The sequence below is a fragment of the Neoarius graeffei genome, chromosome 16, assembly GCF_027579695.1.
Source record: "Neoarius graeffei isolate fNeoGra1 chromosome 16, fNeoGra1.pri, whole genome shotgun sequence".
Lineage (NCBI taxonomy): Eukaryota > Metazoa > Chordata > Actinopteri > Siluriformes > Ariidae > Neoarius > Neoarius graeffei.
In genome coordinates, this window is record NC_083584.1 from 25,169,188 (window position 1) to 25,192,561 (window position 23,374).

At 40.8% G+C, this 23,374-nt stretch overlaps 1 protein-coding gene across 7 annotated transcripts in view; it reads right to left on the bottom strand.

The window, feature by feature from the left end:
* Nucleotides 1-23,374, bottom strand: part of pleca (plectin a) — a 327,839-nt gene that overhangs the window by 21,179 nt on the left and 283,286 nt on the right. For 6 of the 7 annotated variants that reach the window (XM_060942674.1, XM_060942678.1, XM_060942679.1 and 3 more), the window contains 9 exons: nucleotides 20,826-20,978; nucleotides 19,806-19,960; nucleotides 19,446-19,572; nucleotides 14,091-14,274; nucleotides 9,233-9,265; nucleotides 8,599-8,756; nucleotides 2,569-2,747; nucleotides 2,315-2,453; nucleotides 1,842-2,198 (listed from right to left, as the gene is read on the bottom strand). In XM_060942674.1, coding sequence (XP_060798657.1) covers nucleotides 1,842-2,198; nucleotides 2,315-2,453; nucleotides 2,569-2,747; nucleotides 8,599-8,756; nucleotides 9,233-9,265; nucleotides 14,091-14,274; nucleotides 19,446-19,572; nucleotides 19,806-19,960; nucleotides 20,826-20,978 — 1,485 coding nt within the window. The remainder of the gene's footprint in view (nucleotides 1-1,841; nucleotides 2,199-2,314; nucleotides 2,454-2,568; nucleotides 2,748-8,598; nucleotides 8,757-9,232; nucleotides 9,266-14,090; nucleotides 14,275-19,445; nucleotides 19,573-19,805; nucleotides 19,961-20,825; nucleotides 20,979-23,374) is intronic. The other variant, XM_060942675.1, reaches the window with a different exon arrangement.

A 23,374-nucleotide genomic window follows, 5' to 3' on the forward strand; every position in this document is an offset into this window, starting at 1 on the left:
GTACTAACACCTTCTGCGCGCTTCGGCAGCACATTGATATCTGAGCTCCGTATCAATGTGCTGCCGAAGCGCGCAGAAGGTGTTAGTACGCCTGTCATTATAGTGCGGACTTTCCATAGCATAGAAAATCACCACGTTTCAATTTGTGTAACTGAACTTGTTTCATATCACTGGTCATATAAACCTATGTAAACAGGAAAAACGTGGAAGAGTTTGGTCGCATCTAACTACAGCCCCAAAAAATACCATTGGCCATACTGAGCCTAGCTACATTGCTAACAGGAGTGACAGCGCGTCTGACTGCGTCTGACTGACTGGGAGGTCGCGCAAAGCTCGGAGAGGTACGGAGCAGCTCGTCTCAATTCAGATAAGAGCATATTTCATTATGGAAGTACGGTGGACTGTTCCTTTAAGCTTTTTTTTTTTATGCGTTTATGTCAGCATTCACCACAGAAGTCCTTGCTAGTTGTTAAACAACAACGTATTAGAATGAGCACACTGACCTAAACCTTGCAGCCAAAACTATTGTCAGAGCTGCTCATCTCATCTCATTATCTGTAGCTGCTTTATCCTGTTCTACAGGGTCGCAGGCAAGCTGGAGCCTATCCCAGCTGACTACGGGTGAAAGGCGGGGTACACCCTGGACAAGTCGCCAGATCATCACAGGGCTGACGCATAGACACAGACAACCATTCACACTCACATTCACACCTACGGTCAATTTAGAGCCACCAGTTAACCTAACCTGCATGTCTTTGGACTGTGGGGGAAACCGGAGCACCCGGAGGAAACCCACGCGGACACGGGGAGAACATGCAAACTCCACACAGCAAGGCCCTCGCCGGCCACGGGGCTCGAACCCGGACCTTCTTGCTGTGAGGCGACAGCGCTAACCACTACACCACCGTGCCGCCCTGTCAGAGTTACTGTTACAGAAAATTAAACAGCACTGTGCACCAGCGGTGAACTGTTTCTATTTGTCCTGGGACTTCAGCTCAGCCATAACTTAGCCAGACACATCAAAAAAGCAACAGAGCAAAGGATTTTGCAAAGGGATTAGCAGCAGGGTACCAGGTTGCTCTGTTGTGCGTAGTTGTTGATGTTGATTTTAAAAGTAACTAAGTAAATTACACAGGGAAATGAATACTCCAGTCTGAGTGAAAAATACTGTAGTGAGCGTGCATGGAAGAAAAGTTTGGAGACAGAAATCGTAGTTTCTCAGTCGTTAGCCTGTGCTACTTGCTCTCGATAGCACTGGCCTGACCGCTTTATTAGCATTCGCTAATACTACTGATGAACACTACACTGGCTGGAAGGTGTCTTCACTGCCGCGCTGATGGCGCCGAGTCGTGGTTAAGCTCATGGGGCGATAAATTTTTGGTCCCTCCCACTATAACTCAAAATCTGATTGGTTAATTGATCGGTCACTTCCTACATACACATACTGTACACTGCCATGGACTTCTGTCCCGGTAATGAAGTCCTAATCAATGAGTGAGCCAGCTCTAAACTCTTCTCAGCCTAGAGACCACAAGCAAAAAAAAATCTCATCGGATAACTCGATTTTAATGTTTTCAGGACAGTAACCTTTTCATTTCTGAAGCAAATTTGATAGAAAATGAGGCCGAATTAGAATTAGAAGAAAATAATTATAATGAAAGAATGAAAGAAATTAAATATCGCATTTGAAATGCTGATATGTTTGGGCCTTCTGTAAAGGCCTAGAAGGCCCTGACGGTTCCCCTCTGCTGTGCACTGTGGCAGAAATTTAATTATCAAACACGACAAACTGCTTATGCACTCTCCACTGAAGACCACTAATAAGGACTCATGCTACATACCTTCTCCTGGGCCAGTTGTTCTTTAAGAGTTTTGATATCGCTGATGGGCATGGCCTGGATTTTTTCTTGCCTTTGTTTGGCATCTGAAATCCACTGAATGAGCCAGTCATAGCTCTGTCTATAGTTCTGCATCTGCCTACCCAGTAGGTCCAGTTCCCGTTGGCGCAGCTTGAACTGGGCAAACACAGCCTGCCAGCGCTCTTTTAAGCTTGCTACCAACTGCACATAGTGATCCAGCTCAGCATCTCGCTCACTGTGTACACGGGACATTCGCTCATTTACTGCCATGGCGTCTTGGAGCTCAGCTTCCAGACGGTCAAACACTGGCTTATCAGACTCCGCATCTGAGTACAGTTTCTAGAGTTGAAAGAAAAAAGTAGTTTCTTATTGTCCAAACAAGGCATGTCACTTCTCTCAGTCGTCTTACGAGTTCATGTATAATTTCTAGCAGCAGTCACAGAGTAACATTGCACCTTTAGCTGTGTTTGGTTGGACTCCAGTTCCTTCTCATTCTCAGGCACTTTGTGGACATCACGAAGCTGGTTCTCATACTTCTTGAGAACATCTTCAGCCCCTTGTGTGCTGCGTATTACCAAGTCAATGGTCTTTAGCCTGAAGTAAATGACAATGATTAGCATTACTTCTACATAAAGTGCAATTCGTAGAGCTGATAAGTCCTAGCTTTACTTTTTTTTTTTAATTAAAAAAAAATTATATAATGGCTAACTTGTCCAGGTAGACAGAGGAAAGACTGTAAACATGCGCCATCTTCTTCAGGGTGATGTCGAGCTCTGAGCGTAGGACAGGTGCCGAGGTGGACTGCTGAGAGGAAGCCAGTGCTGCCTCACTCTGCTTAACCACTGCATCTAGGTCTTTCTTTATGCCTTCCAACTCGGTCTGTGTTTTCTGTTTGGAGAAAATAAAGAACAGAACATTAATGTACATGAAATCATGCAGATGTGGGCCTACTAACCATAAACGTTACTTAAAGGTAGCATGATTAAAATAGGTGGCACGGTGGTGTAGTGGTTAGCGCTGTCGCCTCACAGCAAGAAGGTCCTGGGTTCGAGCCCCGTGGCCGGCGAGGGCCTTTCTGTGTGGAGTTTGCATGTTCTCCCCGTGTCCGCGTGGGTTTCCTCCGGGTGCTCCAGTTTCCCCCACAGTCCAAAGACATGCAGGTTAGCTTAACTGGTGACTCTAAATTGACCGTAGGTGTGAATGTGAGTGTGAATGGTTGTCTGTGTCTATGTGTCAGCCCTGTGATGACCTGGCGACTTGTCCAGGGTGTACCCCGCCTTTCGCCCGTAGTCAGCTGGGATAGGCTCCAGCTTGCCTGCGACCCTGTAGAACAGGATAAAGCGGTTACAGATAATGAGATGAGATGATTAAAATAGGGAATAGTTTAATAGTGCTTATCATGGGTTCAGTGTCAGATCCAATTACAAAAGCAGGGTTTCCCCAGGTTTGACCACCATAAATTTAAGACCTTTTTAAGACCACTTAAATGAGAATTAAGACCTACATCGCACCCATTATGCGGTCGTAGAACACCAGATCAAATTCCCAATAATGACAAATGTTTCAAGTAAAAATACTTTTATAATAAAAGTTATATACTTAAGTCATTATGTGCATTGCTTGTCAAATCTTCACATTCAAGACAAGCAAGACCGAATTTTGTTACGCAAGACGTTTTGTTTTTTCCACAGGAGAATGTTGTAGCAACTTCCGAGTCTGGGAACATAGCCTTAAAGAGTTCGCTTATGCCCTCATTCGAGCTGTATGAGTGGTGTTCTGTAATTGTTTTTAAAATCCAGAGCATCTCTGCCCGAAGTGTCGGGGTTCCACCGACACCCGTCATGCCACTGCTCGGCCCTTGTGTTGTTGCTAGCCTTGCCGATGATGTCTGGCTTGGCTGATGCTGCTGACGTTCGACAGCGGTGCTAGTGCCAACTCCAGGTGCATTTGGAGATTGAACCGTGCAGAACTGAGTGATGGGCTGGTGGCGGTGGAGGGCAGATGCAATGTGCTTTGAGCTCTTCATGTGAGACTAAAGCAAAATGACCTATAGTGGACAACTTGAAGGTCTTTCGACATACACAGCATCTTGCTTCAACGTCGCTTCCAGGAACCTCCCTCACCCAATCACGATATCTTTCATCTGAAAGCCACTGCTGATTAAAACGACACTTCCCCATGCTGCAATTCGCGGAGTCTCCTCTCCACCACAGACTCCGACGATTGCGCCGGCGCAAAAATGTATCAATATTGTTTCTTTCTTTGCTCATACTGCAAGAAATTCACTGATGTTACGCAAAACTCACGTTTTCACATTGTAGAACAGTATGAGTAAATTTAAGACCTTTGTTTAAAAAATTAAGACTTGGGCAAAGCAATTTAAGCCTTTTTAAGGCCTTAATTTTTAATCACGAAGGCAAACAAATGTATTTATTTGGATGCGAGACTTATGAAGGGCAACACACTTCTCCCTCATTTGGTTTGTGGGTTCTCTTGTCTTTCCCATGTTGATGGATGACTACAGGAATATGGCCTCTGTATCACCTCATATTTGTACCCCAGTTAGTCAGGAAGTCATGGATTAGAGCTTGAAAGTTCCTACACACTCCAATCAACTCAAAAATACTGTACAATTTAAATGGGAAACATGCTTCAGTTACATTGTGTTCACTATCATTTCCAGGGGTGTCAATAATAGTGGCACATGTGTTTTTGTTGAAAATAATTATTTCTTGATGATAGATTTGTTTTTCTCTGAATAAATTTATTTCGAGTAAAGGTTAGATTTTTCTCATTTTTTCACTCTGAAATGAAGCGACTTCTTTTTTACTGATCTTTACAAGTGGGGCCAATAATCGTGGCGGACGCTGTATATGGTCTACAGTACAATGTAGAAGATAGTTAAAATACAGAAGCAAAACCTATGAGTAGGTGTGTCCAAAATTTTAATCAGTACTATGTTGATATAATATGGATTACTACAGTTGTGGAATAGGGCTATTTATTGTATTTTTATTATTTACTATTTCATCTCATCTCATTATCTCTAGCCGCTTTATCCTTCTACAGGGTCGCAGGCAAGCTGGAGCCTATCCCAGCTGACTACGGGCGAAAGGCGGGGTACACCCTGGACAAGTCGCCAGGTCATCACAGGGCTGACACATAGACACAGACAACCATTCACACTCACATTCACACCTACGGTCAATTTAGAGTCACCAGTTAACCTAACCTGCATGTCTTTGGACTGTGGGGGAAACCGGAGCACCCGGAGGAAACCCACGCGGACACGGGGAGAACATGCAAACTCCGCACAGAAAGGCCTTCGCCGGCCACGGGGCTCGAACCCGGACCCTTTTGCTGTGAGGCGACAGCACTAACCACTACACCACCGTGCCGCCCCAAAAGCAACAAAATATGGAATAAAAATATTTCATGGTAAGAATGTAATTTTTTTTTCAAGAATTATTATTATAGCACTTTTCACAAATTGCTACTGTCATTTCGTCAGTTTGTTTACATTAAGCATAAATGCTTTTGTCGTACGTTTTGTATAAAAGTTTTTATTTCTTGAATTTGCAAAAAATAAAAATAAAAATGCTCTGTTTCTCAGAATCTAGTGAATGTGGATAGCTTTGACTTTTTATCCTATGTACTGTCTGAAAAACTGTAGACGTTCCTGAACTGAAATTTGTTTCTCCATTTGCACCCAACTTTTTGTCCCAACTACAAATAAAAAGTTCCATCATTTTTAAACCAGAGCGGAAAGGGAGAAAACTACATTTAAACTACACTGCCATGTACCTGCACTACACTGTGATAGCAAACATTTTCACAGGTGATCTCTGATTACAACTTGAATTGATTAGACTTTTGTACATTTTGTTCTGGCATGTAGCTCTGTAGCTCTTCAACAACTTTGTTCACTGTGAGTCCCCAGTGTTCAAGTTCGAGTCACGTCCAAGTCATTCAAGAAAATTTCGAGTCAATTCCGAGTTAAGCCCACTACTGATCCGAGTCGAGTCCGAGAACAAGACTCCAACCGCACCATTTGACGTTGGCTGTTGCTGCCTTCATGTGAAACCGTCTCTGCTACCGTGTTGGACTAACGGTACTGCTTGACTGCTCCATTTTAGTTAATAGGCTACAGATAAAAAGCTCATGGTTTGAATTACGTGGGAGCTGAGCTCCCATAGAGTGAGGACTGGCTCCCACGAAAGCAGTAAAATCGTATATCTGGGGATCTCTAAAAATGCAACATCTCGTCTCGTCTTGTCTTCTTCCGCTTTATCCGGGATCGGGTCGCGGAGGCAGCAGTCGAAGCATGGAAGCCCAAACTTCCCTCTCCCCAGACACCTCGGTCAGCTCCTCGGGAAGAACACCGAGGCGTTCCCAGGCCAGCCGAGAGACATACGCTACGTTCACACTGCAAGGCTTAATGCTCAATTCCGATTTTTTTGTGAAATCCGATTTTTTTGTGAGGTCGTTCACATTAACAAATATATGCGACTTGTATGTGATCCTCAGTATGAACGAAAAGCGACCTAAAAGTGTTCCGCATGCGCATTGCAGGATACGACGACGTCACACGCAGTGAGCATGGCCAGTGTTTACGGAAGTAAAACCGCCCGGTTGCGGTATGACTCATCCAATCTAGCTTGAATAGCTGCATCCCCCCAAATGGAAATCAGCTCCCTAACCTCTGCGTCCTTCCATTGAGAAGATTCAGAACCTTCACAGCCCGAAGCGTCCCTCGCATTGATGTCATGCGCAGGGGCGCAGATACGTTTTTTGAACTGGGGGGGACAAAGCTGCCAGCAAACCAACCCCAACCCCGATATGCCTGTCAAACTTGTTGTTAGTAACCATAGCAACCAAGCTCGAGCTCGCAACCTGTGCAGTCTGCGCAGCTCAACCAACCGAATATCAGTCTTTGTTTTGTTTTATGTGAGTTGTTGCAACTATGTATACACTGCTGTGCACCTCAATAAACCGAATGGTAATTAGTCTTTTGATTTTTCCGTGAGGTTTGCCTTATGCAAAGAAAGACAGCATAGACGTTTTTTCCTCCCTATAAGTGGGGGGGGGGACCGAACGAGGTGAATTTAAATCTGGGTGGGACGAGTCCCACCCTCTATCTGCGCCCGTGATTATGCGCCATGTTGTTGTAACTTTTTTTGAGAGACCCGCCGCCTACTTCAGCGCAGAATAGTGACGTTTGTGGCTTGTTGATGACGTGTAAGTCGGATGAATGCGACCTGGCGGTTCAGACTGAAGTCGCATATGAAAAGAGCGGATAGGAATCGGAATTAGGACCACATATCCAAACGGCCTGGGTTGGATTTGAAAAAATCGGATCTGTGTCGTTCATATTGTCAATAAAAGATCGGATACAGGTCACATATGGGCGAAAAGATCGGATTTGAGTCACTTCAGCCTGCAGTGTGAACGTAGCCATAGTCCCTCCAGCATGTCCTGGGTCTTCCCCGGGGCCTCCTCCCGGGGGGACATGCCTGGAACACCTCCCCAGGGAGGCGTCCAGGAGGCATCCAGGAGGCATCCGAAAAAGATGCCCGAGCCACCTCAGCTGATTCCTCTCGATGTGGAGGAGCAGCGGCTCTACTCCGAGCTCCTCCCGAGTGACTGTGCTTCTCACCCTATCTCTAAGGGAGCGCCCAGCCACCCTGCGAAGGAAACTCATTTCGGCCGCTTGTATCCGCGATCTTGCTCTTTCGGTCATTACCCAAAGCTCATGACCATAGGTGAGAGTTGGAACATAGATCGACTGGTAAATTGAGAGCTTCGCCTTTTGGCTCAGCTCCTTCTTCACCACGACGGACCGGTAAAGCGACCGCATCACTGCGGAGGCTGCTCCGATCCGCCTGTCGATCTCACGCTCCATCCTTCCCTCACTCGTGAACAAGATCCCGAGATACTTAAACTCTTCCACTTGAGGCAGGACTTCTCCACCAACCTGGAGAGGGCAAGCCACCCTTTTCCGGTCGAGAACCATGGCCTCGGACTTGGAGGTGCAACATCCATTATGCAACATCATATTTTAATCACAAATAAAGCTCATTTTCTTTCAATATACGGAGTAATATTTACATTAAAGATAGACAAATAGCCTTAAATAAGAATAAACATGTTTTCCAAAAGAACGCATTACAGCTAGGTGGTGCTGCATACTCTCGTGCATGCAGCACCACACCACCACCACTATGCGGGCAGACTATCCTTTTGAGAGCTTGTGAACGTTAACAGACACACACACGCGTTAATCCTTTCAGAAGAAGAACCACTTGACCTTGGTTTCATTCGTTGGTTAAGTTTTAAAGAAAAAGATTAGTAAAGTTAGAGACTACTGGCTACCATGCCACTGAAAAAATGGCCACTACTGGTGCCGACATCGTGCTCAGCCTTGACACGTTTTGGTACTAGTAGAATGCATTGTCTCTCTGTTTAAAATGTATGCTATAAGAAAATAGCAAGAACAATATGTTAAAAAAATAAATACATAAAAGACTACTCTGTGTGTATGCAAGTATAACCTAACAAAGCACGTACCCTCTCACTAACAGAAAGCACATCTGTTAGGTTATACATTTATTAGCTGAGAAACAACTATTTCAGCCAAAACGTCTGGGACATCGGATGGGTTTTCCCAAACAGCCACATATATTTGAAAAATACTTTTTTTTTTTGATCCATGCTTAAAATAGCATCAAGTGTAGCATACCTTGTGCTCAGTGGTCCTCTGGGCACAGGCTTTCAGGGGCTCTTTATCCACCGGCTGCCTGAGGCGACTGACCATGCGCGATTCGCATTCCTCAAGTCTCAGCCTTAGGTCCTTTATTTGAGTGATGTAGGTCTTACACACGGACTCATCCTGCTCTCCTGCACAGATAAGATCATTCATGTCTCATTGGCAATGTGTTAAACCAGATAAACCTGATTCAGATGGTCAAAATGAAGCATCATAAACCATTCTAAAGTACTTTAAGTACAGCTTTAATTTATAGCCTACAGGCACAATATAAACAGACTGGCAATTCATTCAGCCTGAATAAGAAACAACGATTTTACAATGATTAGTTTCTTCAAAACTGGACTCTTTTCCACTGTGGAGGATGCATTTTTACAAGACAACAATGAATGATACTGTATGAATTGTAAGCATCATGCAAAACAAATTGAAACATGACTTAAAGTATGGAGCAAGTAGCCATGCTGCATGATAAAGAACTGTGAAAACACACACACGAATGAATGACTAACATGTGGATGCAAATTAAGAAAAAAAAAAACAGAAAACAATGCCACCGTTGACAAATGCAGTTAGTCAAATTTCAAATCCAATCTGAAATCTTTACCAGCAACTTTGTCTTTGGAAGTGGTGAGAGGTTCTGAAACATGAAATGCACAGTTACAGTCTGATGTATGAATTAAGTGCCATAATCAGGGAGATCAGAATCAGAATTACTTTATTAATCCCCGGAGGGAAATTCAAATTTGCTACCAAGCTCCTGAATCAAAGAAGAAGTAAACATGTCGAAAAATAGAAGATAAAATCGTCTGAAAAAAGAATAAATACAAATAAAATAAATGTAAATAAAAGTTCAATAACTTAAAGGAACAGTCCACCGTACTTTCATAATGAAATATGCTCTTATCTGAATTGAGACGAGCTGCTCCGTACCTCTCCGAGCTTTGCGTGACCTCCCAGTCAGTCAGACGCAGTCAGACGCGCTGTCACTCCTGTTAGCAATGTAGCTAGGCTCAGTATGGCCAATGGTATTTTTGGGGCTGTAGTTAGATGCGACCAAACTCTTCCGCATTTTTCCTGTTTACATAGGTTTATATGACCAGTGACGTGAAACAAGTTCAGTTACACAAATTGAAACGTAGCGATTTTCTATGCTATGGAAAGTCCGCACTATAATGACAGGCGTACTAACACCTTCTGCGCGCTTCGGCAGCACATTGATACGGAGCTCAGATATCAATGCGCTGCCGAAGCGCGCAGAAGGTGTTAGTACGCCTGTCATTATAGTGCAGACTTTCCATAGCATAGAAAATCGCTACGTTTCAATTTGTGTAACTGAACTTGTTTCATATCACTGGTCATATAAACCTATGTAAACAGGAAAAACGCGGAAGAGTTTGGTCGCATCTAACTACAGCCCCAAAAAATACCATTGGCCATGCTGAGCCTAGCTACATTGCTAACAGGAGTGACAGCGCGTCTGACTGCGCCTGACTGACTGGGAGGTCGCGCAAAGCTCGGACAGGTATGGAGCAGCTCGTCTCAATTCAGATAAGAACATATTTCATTACACTGTAAAATATAATAAGTTGACTTTACTTAAAAAAAATATGCAAAGTCGTTGCCTCAAAAAAAGTCATTTATGTTGATTTAGATAAATTAGATTGGGTTAACTTATTTTTTGTGAGTTTGCAGTACTCAAATTAACTTAGATTAGTTTGATTACATTAACTTATTTATTTTGAGTTTGCAGTACTCACATAAACTTATATTAATTTGATTACATTAACTTATTTATTGTGAGTTTGCAGTACTCATCTTATATAATTTTGATTACATTAACTTGTACTGTAAACTTAAAATAAATAAGTTAATGTAATCAAAATTATATAAGATGAGTACTGCAAACTCACAATAAATAAGTTAATGTAATCAAATTAATATAAGTTTATGTGAGTACTGCAAACTCAAAATAAATAAGTTAATGTAATCAAACTAATCTAAGTTAATTTGAGTACTGCAAACTCACAAAAAATAAGTTAACCCAATCTAATTTATCTAAATCAACATAAATGACTTTTTTTGAGGCAACGACTTTGCATATTTTTTTTAAGTAAAGTCAACTTATATTTTACAGTGTATGGAAGTACGGTGGACTGTTCCTTTAAGTAAAAGCAAAACGAAGTGATTTTATATACCGTACAATGATTCCTATATACATATATTGCACCTGAGTTAAGGATACAAGAGATTAGACCGGAGTGGCTATATTTTACACTCAGATTTTATCGATCGATATTCAAGTAAGAAAATGAACTCCCTGCTTATAGCACAGTTATAATGTTGTGGTACTGACTTACGGAAAGAAAATGTTGAAAAGAATATTCTCAAAAAATGCTCACCTTTTATACCACTCTGTATACCATTTCTTTCTTGGTTTATTCCTGGGATATACAGTGGATATAAAAAGTGTACACGCCCTGTTAAAATGCTAGTTTTTTCTGATGTGTATTAAAAAAGACCATGATAAATAATTTCAAAACTTTTACCCACCTTTAATGTGACCTATAACCTGTACAATTCAACTGAAAAACAAACAAAATCTGTTAGGGGGAAAAACCTAAAAAAAAAAAAAAGTACAATAAGCTGGTTGCATAAGTGTGCACACCCTTAAACTAATACTTTGTTGAAGCACCTTTTGATTTAATCACAGCATTCAGTCTTTTGGGTTCATACCTGCCATCAATTAAAATGACTGATTAACCCCAAATAAAGTTCAGACATTCACTCAGTTGCAGCCTCCAGCAAAAGCCAGGGTTCACAGAGAGCTTACAAAGCATCAAAGGGATCTCATTGTTGAAAGGTATCAGTCAGGAGAAGGATACAAAAACATTTCCACGGCATTAGATATACCATGGAGCACAGTGAAGACAGTCATCAAGAAGTGGAGAAAATATGGGACAACAGTGACATTACCGAGAACTGGACGTCCCTCCAAAACTGATGAAAAGACAAGACGAAAACTGGTCAGGGAGGCTGCCAAGAGGCCGACAGCAACACTGAAGGAGCTGCAGGAATTTCTGGCAAGTACTAGTTGTGTACTACATATGACAACAATCTCCCGTATTCTCCATATGTCTGGATTATGGGGTAGGGTCAAAGAAAAACATCCAGGCCCGGCTAAATTTTGCAAAAAAAAAAAAATCAACTCTCCCAAAAGCATGTGGGAAAATGTGTTATGGTCTGATGAAACCAAGGTTGAACTTTTTGGCCACAATTCCAAAAGGTATGCTTGGCCCAAAAACAGCACTGCGCATCACCAAAAGAACACCATACCCATGGTGAAACATGGTGGTGGCAGCATCGTGTTTTGGGGTTGTTTTTCTTCAGCTGGAACAGGGGCTTTAGTCAAGGTGGAGGGAATTATGAACAGTTCTAAATACCAGTCAATTTTGGCCCAAAACCTTCAGGTGTCTGCTAGAAAGCTGAAGATGAATTTCATCTGTCAGCATGACAATGACCCCAAAAAAGTTTTGGAACGGCCCAGCCAGAACCCAGACCTAAATCCAATTGAAAATCTGTGGGGTGACCTGAAGAGGGCTGTGCACAAGAGATGCCCTCGCAATCTGACAGATTTGGAGCGCTTTTGCAAGGAAGAGTGGGCAAATATTGCCAAGTCTAGATGTGGCAGGCTGATAGACTCCGACCCAAAAAGACTGAATGCTGTAATTAAATCAAAAGGTGCTTCAACAAAGTATTAATTTAATGGTGTGCACACTTATGCAACCAGCTTATTGTACATTTTAAAAAAATTTTTTTAATGTTTTTCCCCCTAACAGATTTGTTTGTTTTTCAATTAAATTGTACAGGTTATAGGTCACATTAAAGGTGGGGAAAGTTTTGAAATTATTTATCATGGTCTCATTTCTTTACATCAGAAAAACCTATCATTTTAACAGGCTGTGTACACTTTTTATATCCACAGTAACAACCCTCTTACACCTACATAAACTGAATGTTTTACAGTCGAGTTCCCTAAAGTTACTTAACACATTAGTTTACACCAGTGCTTCTCAATTATTTTCTGTTACGCCCCCCCCCAGGAAGAAGAAAACATTTTGCGCCCCTCCACTCTCCGCCGCGACTACAAATAGTATAATTTGTCGATAAAATTGTTATGACTTATAACAAACGGTGTTAAGCCTAGGTCACAACCGACTGTACGTGCTCCTACGGCCGGTCTACGTGCAAAAAACGCAAGAAACGCACGGAGGGCGCGCGTGTGACGTGCTGATTTTCAAGCCGTAGACTGGCCGCAGAGGTTCTTTGTCATGTCAAACAAACTCTACGGGCGCTTACGTTTTTTTCACGTTGCAAGACAAACTTACGGCCAACGTGCGTCTTTCTCCACGAACAAAAAAAACGCAGCGATTTGGAAAACGCCAAAAATTGCACGGCCAAAAAATCGTACGTCCGGTTGTGACCTAGGCTTTAGGTGTACTTATAATACAAGTACACCTCTGCATAACATTGTATCCTTATTAACATTAAAGAAAACAAAAAAAGAAAAAAGAAATATAGATCAACTTGCAACAAAGAATAACTTTATTAACATTGCTTTTTAGTCTGTAACAGAAAAGATTTAAAGTCCATCACAGTGCCTGCAATTTGCAAAATTTAAAAAGAAAAAAACAAAAACAAAACTTATTTAAACTATAAATATTTTTTAACCGACTAATTCGGTCCTTTTCAAATAGTGGGGCGCGCCCCATTTGATACTGAAAAATAAAATTAAATAAAATCAATAAATAATCATAAATTCAAATTGATCAGCAACATTAACTCAGGAGCACAATATATAAAATCAATGTGTGTCCACTGCACTTCATATCTCCTGCTCTGTGCTGTGTGCGCAAAAAAACCCTACCCCATAGCGCTAATACTCCCCGCGCACACCCTGACAATGAGAGCGCCACTGCCACCTACTGTAGTGGATGTGCAAATACACTTAATCCTTGTACGGCAAAAGCATGTTCCCTGGGGTCACACGCGCCCCCCCTGGCATCGTACCGAGAAGGACTGGTTTACACGGACAAACCAAGAACCTCAGCATTAATACACTATAACGTTAATACACCTGTTTATGTTCACACCATTTAAACAAACGTTAATGTATGTATTAACCTGCTGCTTAATATCATGTATGGTTTATCAGTGCTAAATTATACATTTGTTAACCTTATCTAATGCAGTATATAATCTTGAATTTCCCTCTGGGATTAATTAATAATGTATGTATGTATGTATGTATGTATGTATGTATGTATGTATGTATGTATGTATCTATCTATCTATCTATCTATCTATCTATCTATCTATGTTAGTTAAGGAAATGTTTAAGGCATTCTGAGAAGTCATGTGGATTGGAGTATACAACATCTCCAGGAGCCTGATCCTTTGCTCACCTTGCTCCATGGATCGCAGCAGGTTGTCATAGTGCTGTGTGGCGTTGTTATAAGCGCTCTCAGCCTGCATGCGCTCATCTGCACCAAAGAACTCAGAGTCCTGGCTGTCACGCATGAAGATCTGATAGTGCTGCTCCAAGTTTTTCAGAGCCAGACGGTACTCTTCCACCTTCATGGTCTTGAACTAAAGTAATGGAAATTAAAAAAAAATTATCAGGACTGCAGAGATGAATCAAAGACAAGACATGCAAATGTAGCCACAATCCTGTTTCCACATACAGTGGTGCTTGAAAGTTTGTGAACCCTTTAGAATTTTCTATATTTCTGAATAAATATGACTTAAAACATCATCAGATTTTCACACAAGTCCTAAAAGTAGATAAAGAGAACCCAGTTAAACAAATGAGACAAAAATATTATACTTGGTCATTTATTTATTGAGGGAAATAATCCAATATTACATATCTCTGAGTGGCAAAAGTATGTGAACCTCTCGGATTAGCAGTTAATTTGAAGGTGAAATTAGAGTCAGGTGTTTTCAATCAATTGGGATGGCAATCAGGTGTGAGTGGGCACCCTGTTTTATTTAAAGAACAAGGATCGATCAAAGTCTGATCTTCACAACACATGTTTGTGGAAATGTATCATGGCACGAACAAAGGAGATTTCTGAGGACCTCAGAAAAAGCGCTGTTGATGCTCATCAGGCTGGAAAAGGTTACAAAACCATCTCTAAAGAGTTTGGACTCCAACAATCCACAGTCAGACAGATTGTGTACAAATGGAGGAAATTCAAGACCATTGTTACCCTCCCCAGGAGTGGTCGACCAACAACGATCACTCCAAGAGTAAGGCGTGTAATAGTCGGCGAGGTCACAAAGGACCCCAGGGTAACTTCTAAGCAACTGAAGGCCTCTCTCACATTGGCTAATGTTCATGTTCATGAGTCCACCATCAGGAGAACACTGAACAACAGTGGTCTGCATGGCAGAGTTGCAAGGAGAAAGCCACTGCTCTCCAAAAAGAACATTGCTGCTTGTCTGTAGTTTGCTAAAGATCACGTGGACAAGCCAGAAGGCTATTGGAAAAATGTTCTGTGGATGGATGAGACCAAAATAGAATTTTGGTTTAAATGAGAAGCATTATGTTTGCAGAAAGGAAACCACTGCATTACAGCATAAGAACCTTATCCCAGCTGTGAAACATGGTGGTGGTAGTATCATGGTTTGGGCCTGTTTTGCTGCATCTGGGCCAGGACAGCTTGCCATCATTGATGGAACAATGAATTCTGAATTATACCAGTGAATTCTAAAGGAAAATGTCAGGACATCTGTCCATGAACTGAATCTCAAGAGAAGGTGGGTCATGCAGCAAGACAACGACCCTAAGCACACAAGTCGTTCTACCAAAGAATGGTTAAAGAAGAATAAAGTTCATGTTTTGGAATGGCCAAGTCAAAGTCCTGACCTTAATCCAATCCAAATGTTGTGGAAGGACCTGAAGTGAGCAGTTCATGTGAGGAAACCCACCAACATCCCAGAGTTGAAGCTGTTCTGTATGGAGGAATGGGCTAAAATTCCTCCAAGCCAGTGTGCAGGACTGATCAGCAGTTACCGGAAATGTTTAGTTGCAGTTATTGCTGCAGAAGGGGGTCACACCAGATACTGAAAGCAAAGGTTCACATACTTTTGCCACTCACAGATATGTAATATTGGGTCATTTTCCTCAATAAATAAATGACCAAGTATAATATTTTTGTCTCATCTGTTTAACTGGGTTCTCTTTATCTACTTTTCAGACTTGTGTGAAAATCTGATGATGTTTTAGGTCATATTTATGCAGAAATATAGAAAATTCTAAAGGGTTCACAAACTTTCAAGCACCACTGTAAGTATCTTTCCAGATTATAGTATGTGCACCATGACATTTAAATCTGCTCTCCTCTGAAACCCTCAGTTAACAAATGGCTATCCATACAGAAAGAAGAAAAAGAAAACACATGGTCCATGTACTAGATATACGATATAACCTGCCCCAAAAATGTGGTACATGATGATGAGGTTAATTCTTTTTTAAGATCTTAGAAACATGGTTAGGGAAAAATTCATATTGGTATAAGTAAAGACTATAACATGATATGCTGGGCATGTGATTATAGAAAAATAAATCAACAACAGGGTGATGTAATGCGAACGGAGATGAAGTGAAGTTACTATTAGTAGTAATGCCAGCAGTGCTTGCCGTGTGGGAAGCGCCTATCTGTTTACATAGTAAATTGCAAATTTTCAATCGCTGTATACCAACGTAAAGTACGTTCAGCTTCACAAGAGTTTGGTATTTTATAGGGCAAAACCTGAATTTTCAGAATATGCACTCAGATTTGCATGATACTGATTATTTTTGACACGGCGATCTTTTTTCTGAATGTTGACGGTGAAACCGCTGGGCACGGCCATGTTGGATTTTGGTCAAAAGCTGATGACGTGTCACCCCATGACATTAGACTCGAGCTCACTTTCTATTGGTCGACACTGGCTGAAATCGATACCAAAGGTCGGGAATAATCACGACCCCGGTGGGCCTTTTCGTGGTATTTTTTATCAAACCGGAAACTGGCCAGAGACAGCGGAAGTTCTAGTCATGGTCAACAGATGTGTATCCTTCTATGGAAAACAATAAAAATATTGGATTCTGGAAGATTGAGAAAAAAAGAGAAGGTTCAGGGATGTTAATAATATTGTTTCGAAGAAGTCACATTTGATCAGAAACATGTACTACATAGCAGTTTTGAGCACCACCCTCTGAAAAGTAACGTGTGGAACTGTGCTGCCACCTTTTGCTTTGTTGTGCCATCACATGCAATAAGGGGTGTTTGTATGCCAATTAGGTGAGTTGTAGAGAAGAGAATACAGTCAGAAAGGACAGATGTAATACTTTAATACTTTAAAAGGAATCTATGTAGATTGTTATTATCCTTAATGATCTTTAGTTGGGGGCGGCACGGTGGTGTAGTGGTTAGCGCTGTCGCCTCACAGCAAGAAGGTCCTGGGTTCGAGCCCCAGGGCCGGCGAGGGCCTTTCTGTGCGGAGTTTGCATGTTCTCCCCGTGTCCGCGTGGGTTTCCTCCGGGTGCTCCGGTTTCCCCCACAGTCCAAAGACATGCAGGTTAGGTTAACTGGTGACTCTAAATTGACTGTAGGTGTGAATGTGAGTGTGAATGGTTGTCTGTGTCTATGTGTCAGCCCTGTGATGACCTGGCGACTTGTCCAGGGTGTACCCCGCCTTTCGCCCATAGTCAGCTGGGATAGGCTCCAGCTTGCCTGCGACCCTGTAGAAGGATAAAGCGGCTAGAGATAATGAGATGAGATGAGAGATCTTTAGTTGGGTTTAAATGATTCTGTACTACGGCCAGCAAAGTACCTACAATCAACAGTTCTGGTCATGCCATTGCTCAGTTGTTGAAATTGATTTGAGTAGTTTACGCCATCTCACTATGCAAGTAATGCAATTAAATTTCAAAATAAATAAAAATACTGGAGCAAAAGGTTATTTTTAAACTCTTGAGCAATTGATAGATGTTTTGGGCACAAGAATTGCTCCTGAAGGTGCTTTAATTTACTTTCTCAAGATGGATGCATATTGCTGGAAGCGGCCAAATAAGGCTGACGGAAAAAAAAAAAAATTCAAAAAACTGAAAACTTCTAACATCTGTTAGAAACATCTGTAACATCTGTTCTATTTAACCTAGGGGGAAAATAAAACCAGTTTTGAATTCAGAACTTCATACTCTTTCTTTTAATATGCCACACTCCTTGATCACAACTAGATTTAAAAATGGACTGTCCTTGCTACCGTTAGCACCCCAAATCTCATCTCATAATCTCTAGCCGCTTTATCCTTCTACAGGGTCGCAGGCAAGCTGGAGCCTATCCCAGCTGACTACGGGCGAAAGGCGGGGTACACCCTGGACAAGTCGCCAGGTCATCACAGGGCTGACACATAGACACAGACAACCATTCACACTCACATTCACACCTACGGTCAATTTAAAGTCACCAGTTAACCTAACCTGCATGTCTTTGGACTGTGGGGGAAACCGGAGCACCCGGAGGAAACCCACGCGGACACGGGGAGAACATGCAAACTCCACACAGAAAGGCCCTCGCCGGCCCCGGGGCTCGAACCCGGACCTTCTTGCTGTGAGGCGACAGCGCTAACCACTACACCACCGTGCCGCCCAGCACCCCAAATTGTTTTAGAAATAAATAAGTAAGTTAGTTAGTTACAGGTTTGAGTCTGACTGTTAAAAAGTGCTGACACTGGAGACTCCTTCCATGGATGATAAACGAACGTCTCTTCACAAAAAACTTGACCATAACAATTATACCCATTTTTATCGAATTTATGTGGACCATCCGCTAGACCGTGAGTTGGCCTAGTGGTTAGCGTGTCCGCCTCTCGATTGGGAGATCGCAAGTTCTACTCACGGTCGGGTCATACCAAAGACCATCATAAAAATGGTACCTACTGCTGTTTTGCAAGGCACGCTGCAATACAGATGCAAATGGGGGGTCAAACTCTCGCGGTTACCAGAGGACTAGCCCCCCACTGTAACCCTAGCTATGTAATAGGCGAGAGGCGGAGGGAAGGCGTGGGAAGGACTTTGATCCGCCCTACCAGTCCCTGAGTACACTCCTGCGTAAAGGTATTGTTACCATAGAAACAATAACATTAAAATTAGAACTAACCTCTGACCAATCAGGTTTGAGAATTCAACCTCTCTGTGGTTGAAAGTAATAATACATAGCATTAGTATAAATACACAGGTGATTAGAGAAAATTGTGCACTCTGATTGGTTGAGAGATTTGGACTATTTCTCAATAATCACCTCAAGCGACTCGGCAAAATCGCTTTGTCACCGTATGTGAGGAAGAATTACAAATTATGAGAGAAAATGCTGTTCCTAAAAGCACTAAAGAGGCTAGAAAGTTTGGTCTAAAACTCTTCAAAAGGTAATGTGGAATTGTGATTTATTTTATCAATTTCAAAACAAATTATTTCATGTGACTTGGTGTAGATAAGTGACAAGTCTGCGCCGTGCTGTTATTACATTTGCACGCCGCTTTTGAGGTTTGAAATAAATACATTTTTTAATATGAAATTTTTTTTAAAATAAATCACTGGTGTATTTATTCTAAAACAATTATCTGCCTCAGGCTCAGTGAATATCGTTGAATAATAACCTCTACTTCATCTCGGTTATTATTCACCGATATTCACTTGACCTTCGGAGAATAATTGTTCATTAATTAATAAAAGCACAATTTGCATAGAGTACTGAAAATAAGTTTCTAACCATGATGAAGTTCCATGAATTGATGAACTGAATGTCTCTCATGAGATACTGCCAGGACAACAGACTCTTCATGTCCACATGCAACTTCTGCCAGAGGATCATCAGCTTCTGCAGACTTGCATCCAGACTAAAGCACCACAAAATGAAAGATCACAACAGGCTTGAAAGTAAACTGATAATTACTAATCCTGTTAAAAATCAACTAACAAAACTGGCAGGATATGTCAGATATAATATCTAATGTGAAGGAATTACTGTATATGTCTGCTTGATGTTTTAATCAATCAATCAATCAATCAATCAATCAATCAATCAATCAATCAATCAATCAATCAAACCCAAACAAAAGGAAATCTTTACCCAGAGCTGCTGTCCACAGCTTCCTTGTTGGTAGGTGGGACGATGAAGCAGATGGACGGCACCATGGCTTCATTTCCGCTTGAGCTCCTCACCTTCCACTTAAAGGGCTGGGAATTGTTCAACAGCACACACTGATCTCCCCTGTGTACTGTAATCTAGGGCAACACATAGACTACATCAGCAAAGTGACCGAATAATGCATGCCATACAGTATGTGAAAAGTTATATTTTTTAATATCATAAAAACAGAAAATATAGATTTTTATTGTATTAAAATGCATGCTATGCTAGAGGAGTTTATATTCCACATAAACAAAACATACACTTTATTCAACATTGTAAAGTGTTTTATTATTATTGCCTTTTTAAAATTTAAATTTGAGACACCAAACAATGTTTCGCCAACACACAACAATTTATGATGTACTATACTGTATTCTATTATTTAAAAAAAAAATTAATTCTGTTTTAAATAGGAAAGTTTTGACTTCACTTAGTATGACTGCGGCTTTTATTAAAAGATTTCAGCGCAATTTAAATACTGTTAAATATCAGCAACAAAACAATGTAGTGAGGAAATAATAATAATAATAAATCTCTTATACATAGGTACATTAATCTAAAATTTGGCTGGAGATATATATATATATATATATATATATATATATATATGTGTGTGTGTGTGTGTGTGTGTGTGTGTGTGTGTGTGTAAATTGTGTTAAGAAAAAAGAAATCTAAATATGTAAATATAAAAAATAATAAAAATCAAGCTTAAAAAGTGAGAAAAAAATTATTATTGAATGATAGTTTATACTTTATATCCATTTATAGTTACATTTAATGTTGTGGATCATCAGCGGGACAAGTTATCCTGTTATCACTTATGCTACAACAGCTATGAAATCATTCCTTCATGTTTTTCTTCACATTAATAAAACAAAGAAAAAACGCAGTTTGTTACCAAGAAATCAGAAAGTGTAAATCCTCTGTAACTACAGTAAAATAGGATCTCTTTCATACCTCCATTTGTTTGAAATCACACACAGCCTGAATGGGCAGTTTGCCTTTGACTGGAGTGGCAGGATTTCTGGGTTTGAGCTGGATGATATTCTTAGCTCTCCTGTTTAGGCCATCCAGATGAGTCTTGAACTCGGCAAGATGCTCTTTTTCATCCTGTGGTCCAAAACAGATATGGACTAATTGATGATGATTACATCATCATCAATTATATTTACATTGAAAAGAACTTAATCATGCTATAAAACTTGAATCTAAAACTGTTGACTTGGTCAGTGGTGGCTCAGCAAAGAAGATTCTGTGATATTAATTGAACAGTTAAGTTGAGAGTTTAAATCCTGGAATAGCCAAATTCAAAATCAAATTCAAATTTATTTGTCACATACACAAATCATACATAGTATGACATGCAGTGAAATCTGAATTGCAATGCTCCGTAAGTAGTGAAGCTAGTTTGGGGGGATAGTAAAAAAGAAAGTGAGTAAAATAGAATGTAATGAATAGAATAAAAAAAAAAATCTAAATAAAAATGTGGTGGTAGAATGCTCTGCAGAATATTCACAATATGCATATGTATAAATATATATTTATATATTCTATCCACATTCACTGGATATGAGCAATCATGCGCTCTGATTGGCTACTCACCTACTAGGCTATCAGCTCATATGCTGTACTGTGAATAGAGAAAAACAAAATGGCGGAGTGTGTTGCTGAACCAACCGAGGAAGAAATAAAAATGCGACTCGAAAACAACCCCCCCCAAAATTATTAAGTATTTAAAAGAAATAGAAATAGCTAAAAGAATATAGTGGTCCCCCCCTCCCCCAATATCTCCTGTTCTACACTCCAGCCCAGTCGGTGGCAGTAATGCACCTTTAAGTTGGTTGCCAACCACCAAAAAAAAAAACCCTAAAGAAGAAGAAGAAAACTCCAAAAAATACAAAAAAAGGATTTGATGGGGTCGGCATGGTGGTGTGGTGGTTGGCGCTGTCGTCTCACAGCAAGAAGGTCCGGGTTCGAGCCCCGTGGCCGGTAACGGCTTTTCTGTGCAGAGTTTGCATGTTCTCCCCGTGTCCGCGTGGGTTTCCTCCGGGTGCTCCGGTTTCCCCCACAGTCCAAAGACATGCAGGTTAGGTTAACTGGTGACTCTAAATTGAGCGTAGGTGTGAATGTGAGTGTGAATGGTTGTCTGTGTCTATGTGTCAGCCCTGTGATGACCTGGCGACTTGTCCAGGGTGTACCCCGCCTTTCGCCCGTAGTCAGCTGGGATAGGCTCCAGCTTGCCTGCGACCCTATAGAACAGGATAAAGCGGCTAGAGATAATGAGATGAGTATTTGATGGTAAGAACATTTTTTAATTTTTCAAGAATTATTATTATAGCATTTTTCACAAATTGTTACTGTCATTTTGCCAGTTTGTTTACACTCTAAGCGGAAATTATTTTGTCGGATGTTTTGTATAAAGCTTTTGTTTATCGAATTTCCAAAAAATAAAAATGTTCTGTTTCTCAAAATCCAGTGAATGTGGATAGAATAAAACCGTTATTCCACTCAATCTCATCGTACATGGCTTACTATAGCCAACTCGGTGCTACGTGCCTAGTCGGCTATCAGCTCACGTACGACTCGATTTCGTGGAATAATTGTTAAATAGCTCTGCAATATACACTACAGAATATCCACAATATACAGAATATGTACAATTATTCTATCCACAATCACTGGATATGAGCAATTGCGCATTCTGATTGGCTACTCTACTACTCGACTATCAGCTCATATACCTCGAGTAGAGAAAAACAAAATGGTGGAACGTGATGCTGAACCAACCAAGGACAAAATAAAAACTCTACTCAAAAACAAAACCCCCAAAAATACAAAAAAGCAAAAATAATATGGAATTAAAGTATTCGATGGTAAGAATGTATCTTTTTTTTTTCCCCTCAATAATTATTATCATCACATTTTTCACAAATTGCTACCGTCATTTCACTGGTTTGTTTACATTCTAAGCGGAAATGATTTTGCTGGACGGTTTGTGTAAAGTTTTTTTTATCGAATTTGCAAAAAATAACAATAAAAATGCTCCGTTTCTCAACATCCAGTGAATTTGGATCGAATAAAATTATTCTAAATATTAGAATTAATATTGGCACCTTGTCAGCTATCAGCTCATGTATGACTTGATTTTGTGGAATAATTAAAAAAAATTTTTTTATATATCTGCAATATACACAATATACACTGCAGAATAAATACAATATAGAGAATATGTATAAATATATATTCCACTAAAGAAAAAAAACTGAAATAGATATTGCACTGTCATGAAGTTGCACAACGAGGTACAACAGTAATCGAAATGTGCTGTATTTCGATGGAATTGCATGAAGAGGTGCAAGAGAGGGGGGGAATGAGGATGAAGTGGTGACGAGACCTAGTTGTTGTCTGTTACTGTCTGTTATTGTTCATTATTGTCCTGATTAAGAGCCCGAATGGCCTGAGGGAAGAAGCTCCTCCTTATTCTCTCCGTGCCGGCCTTAAGGAAT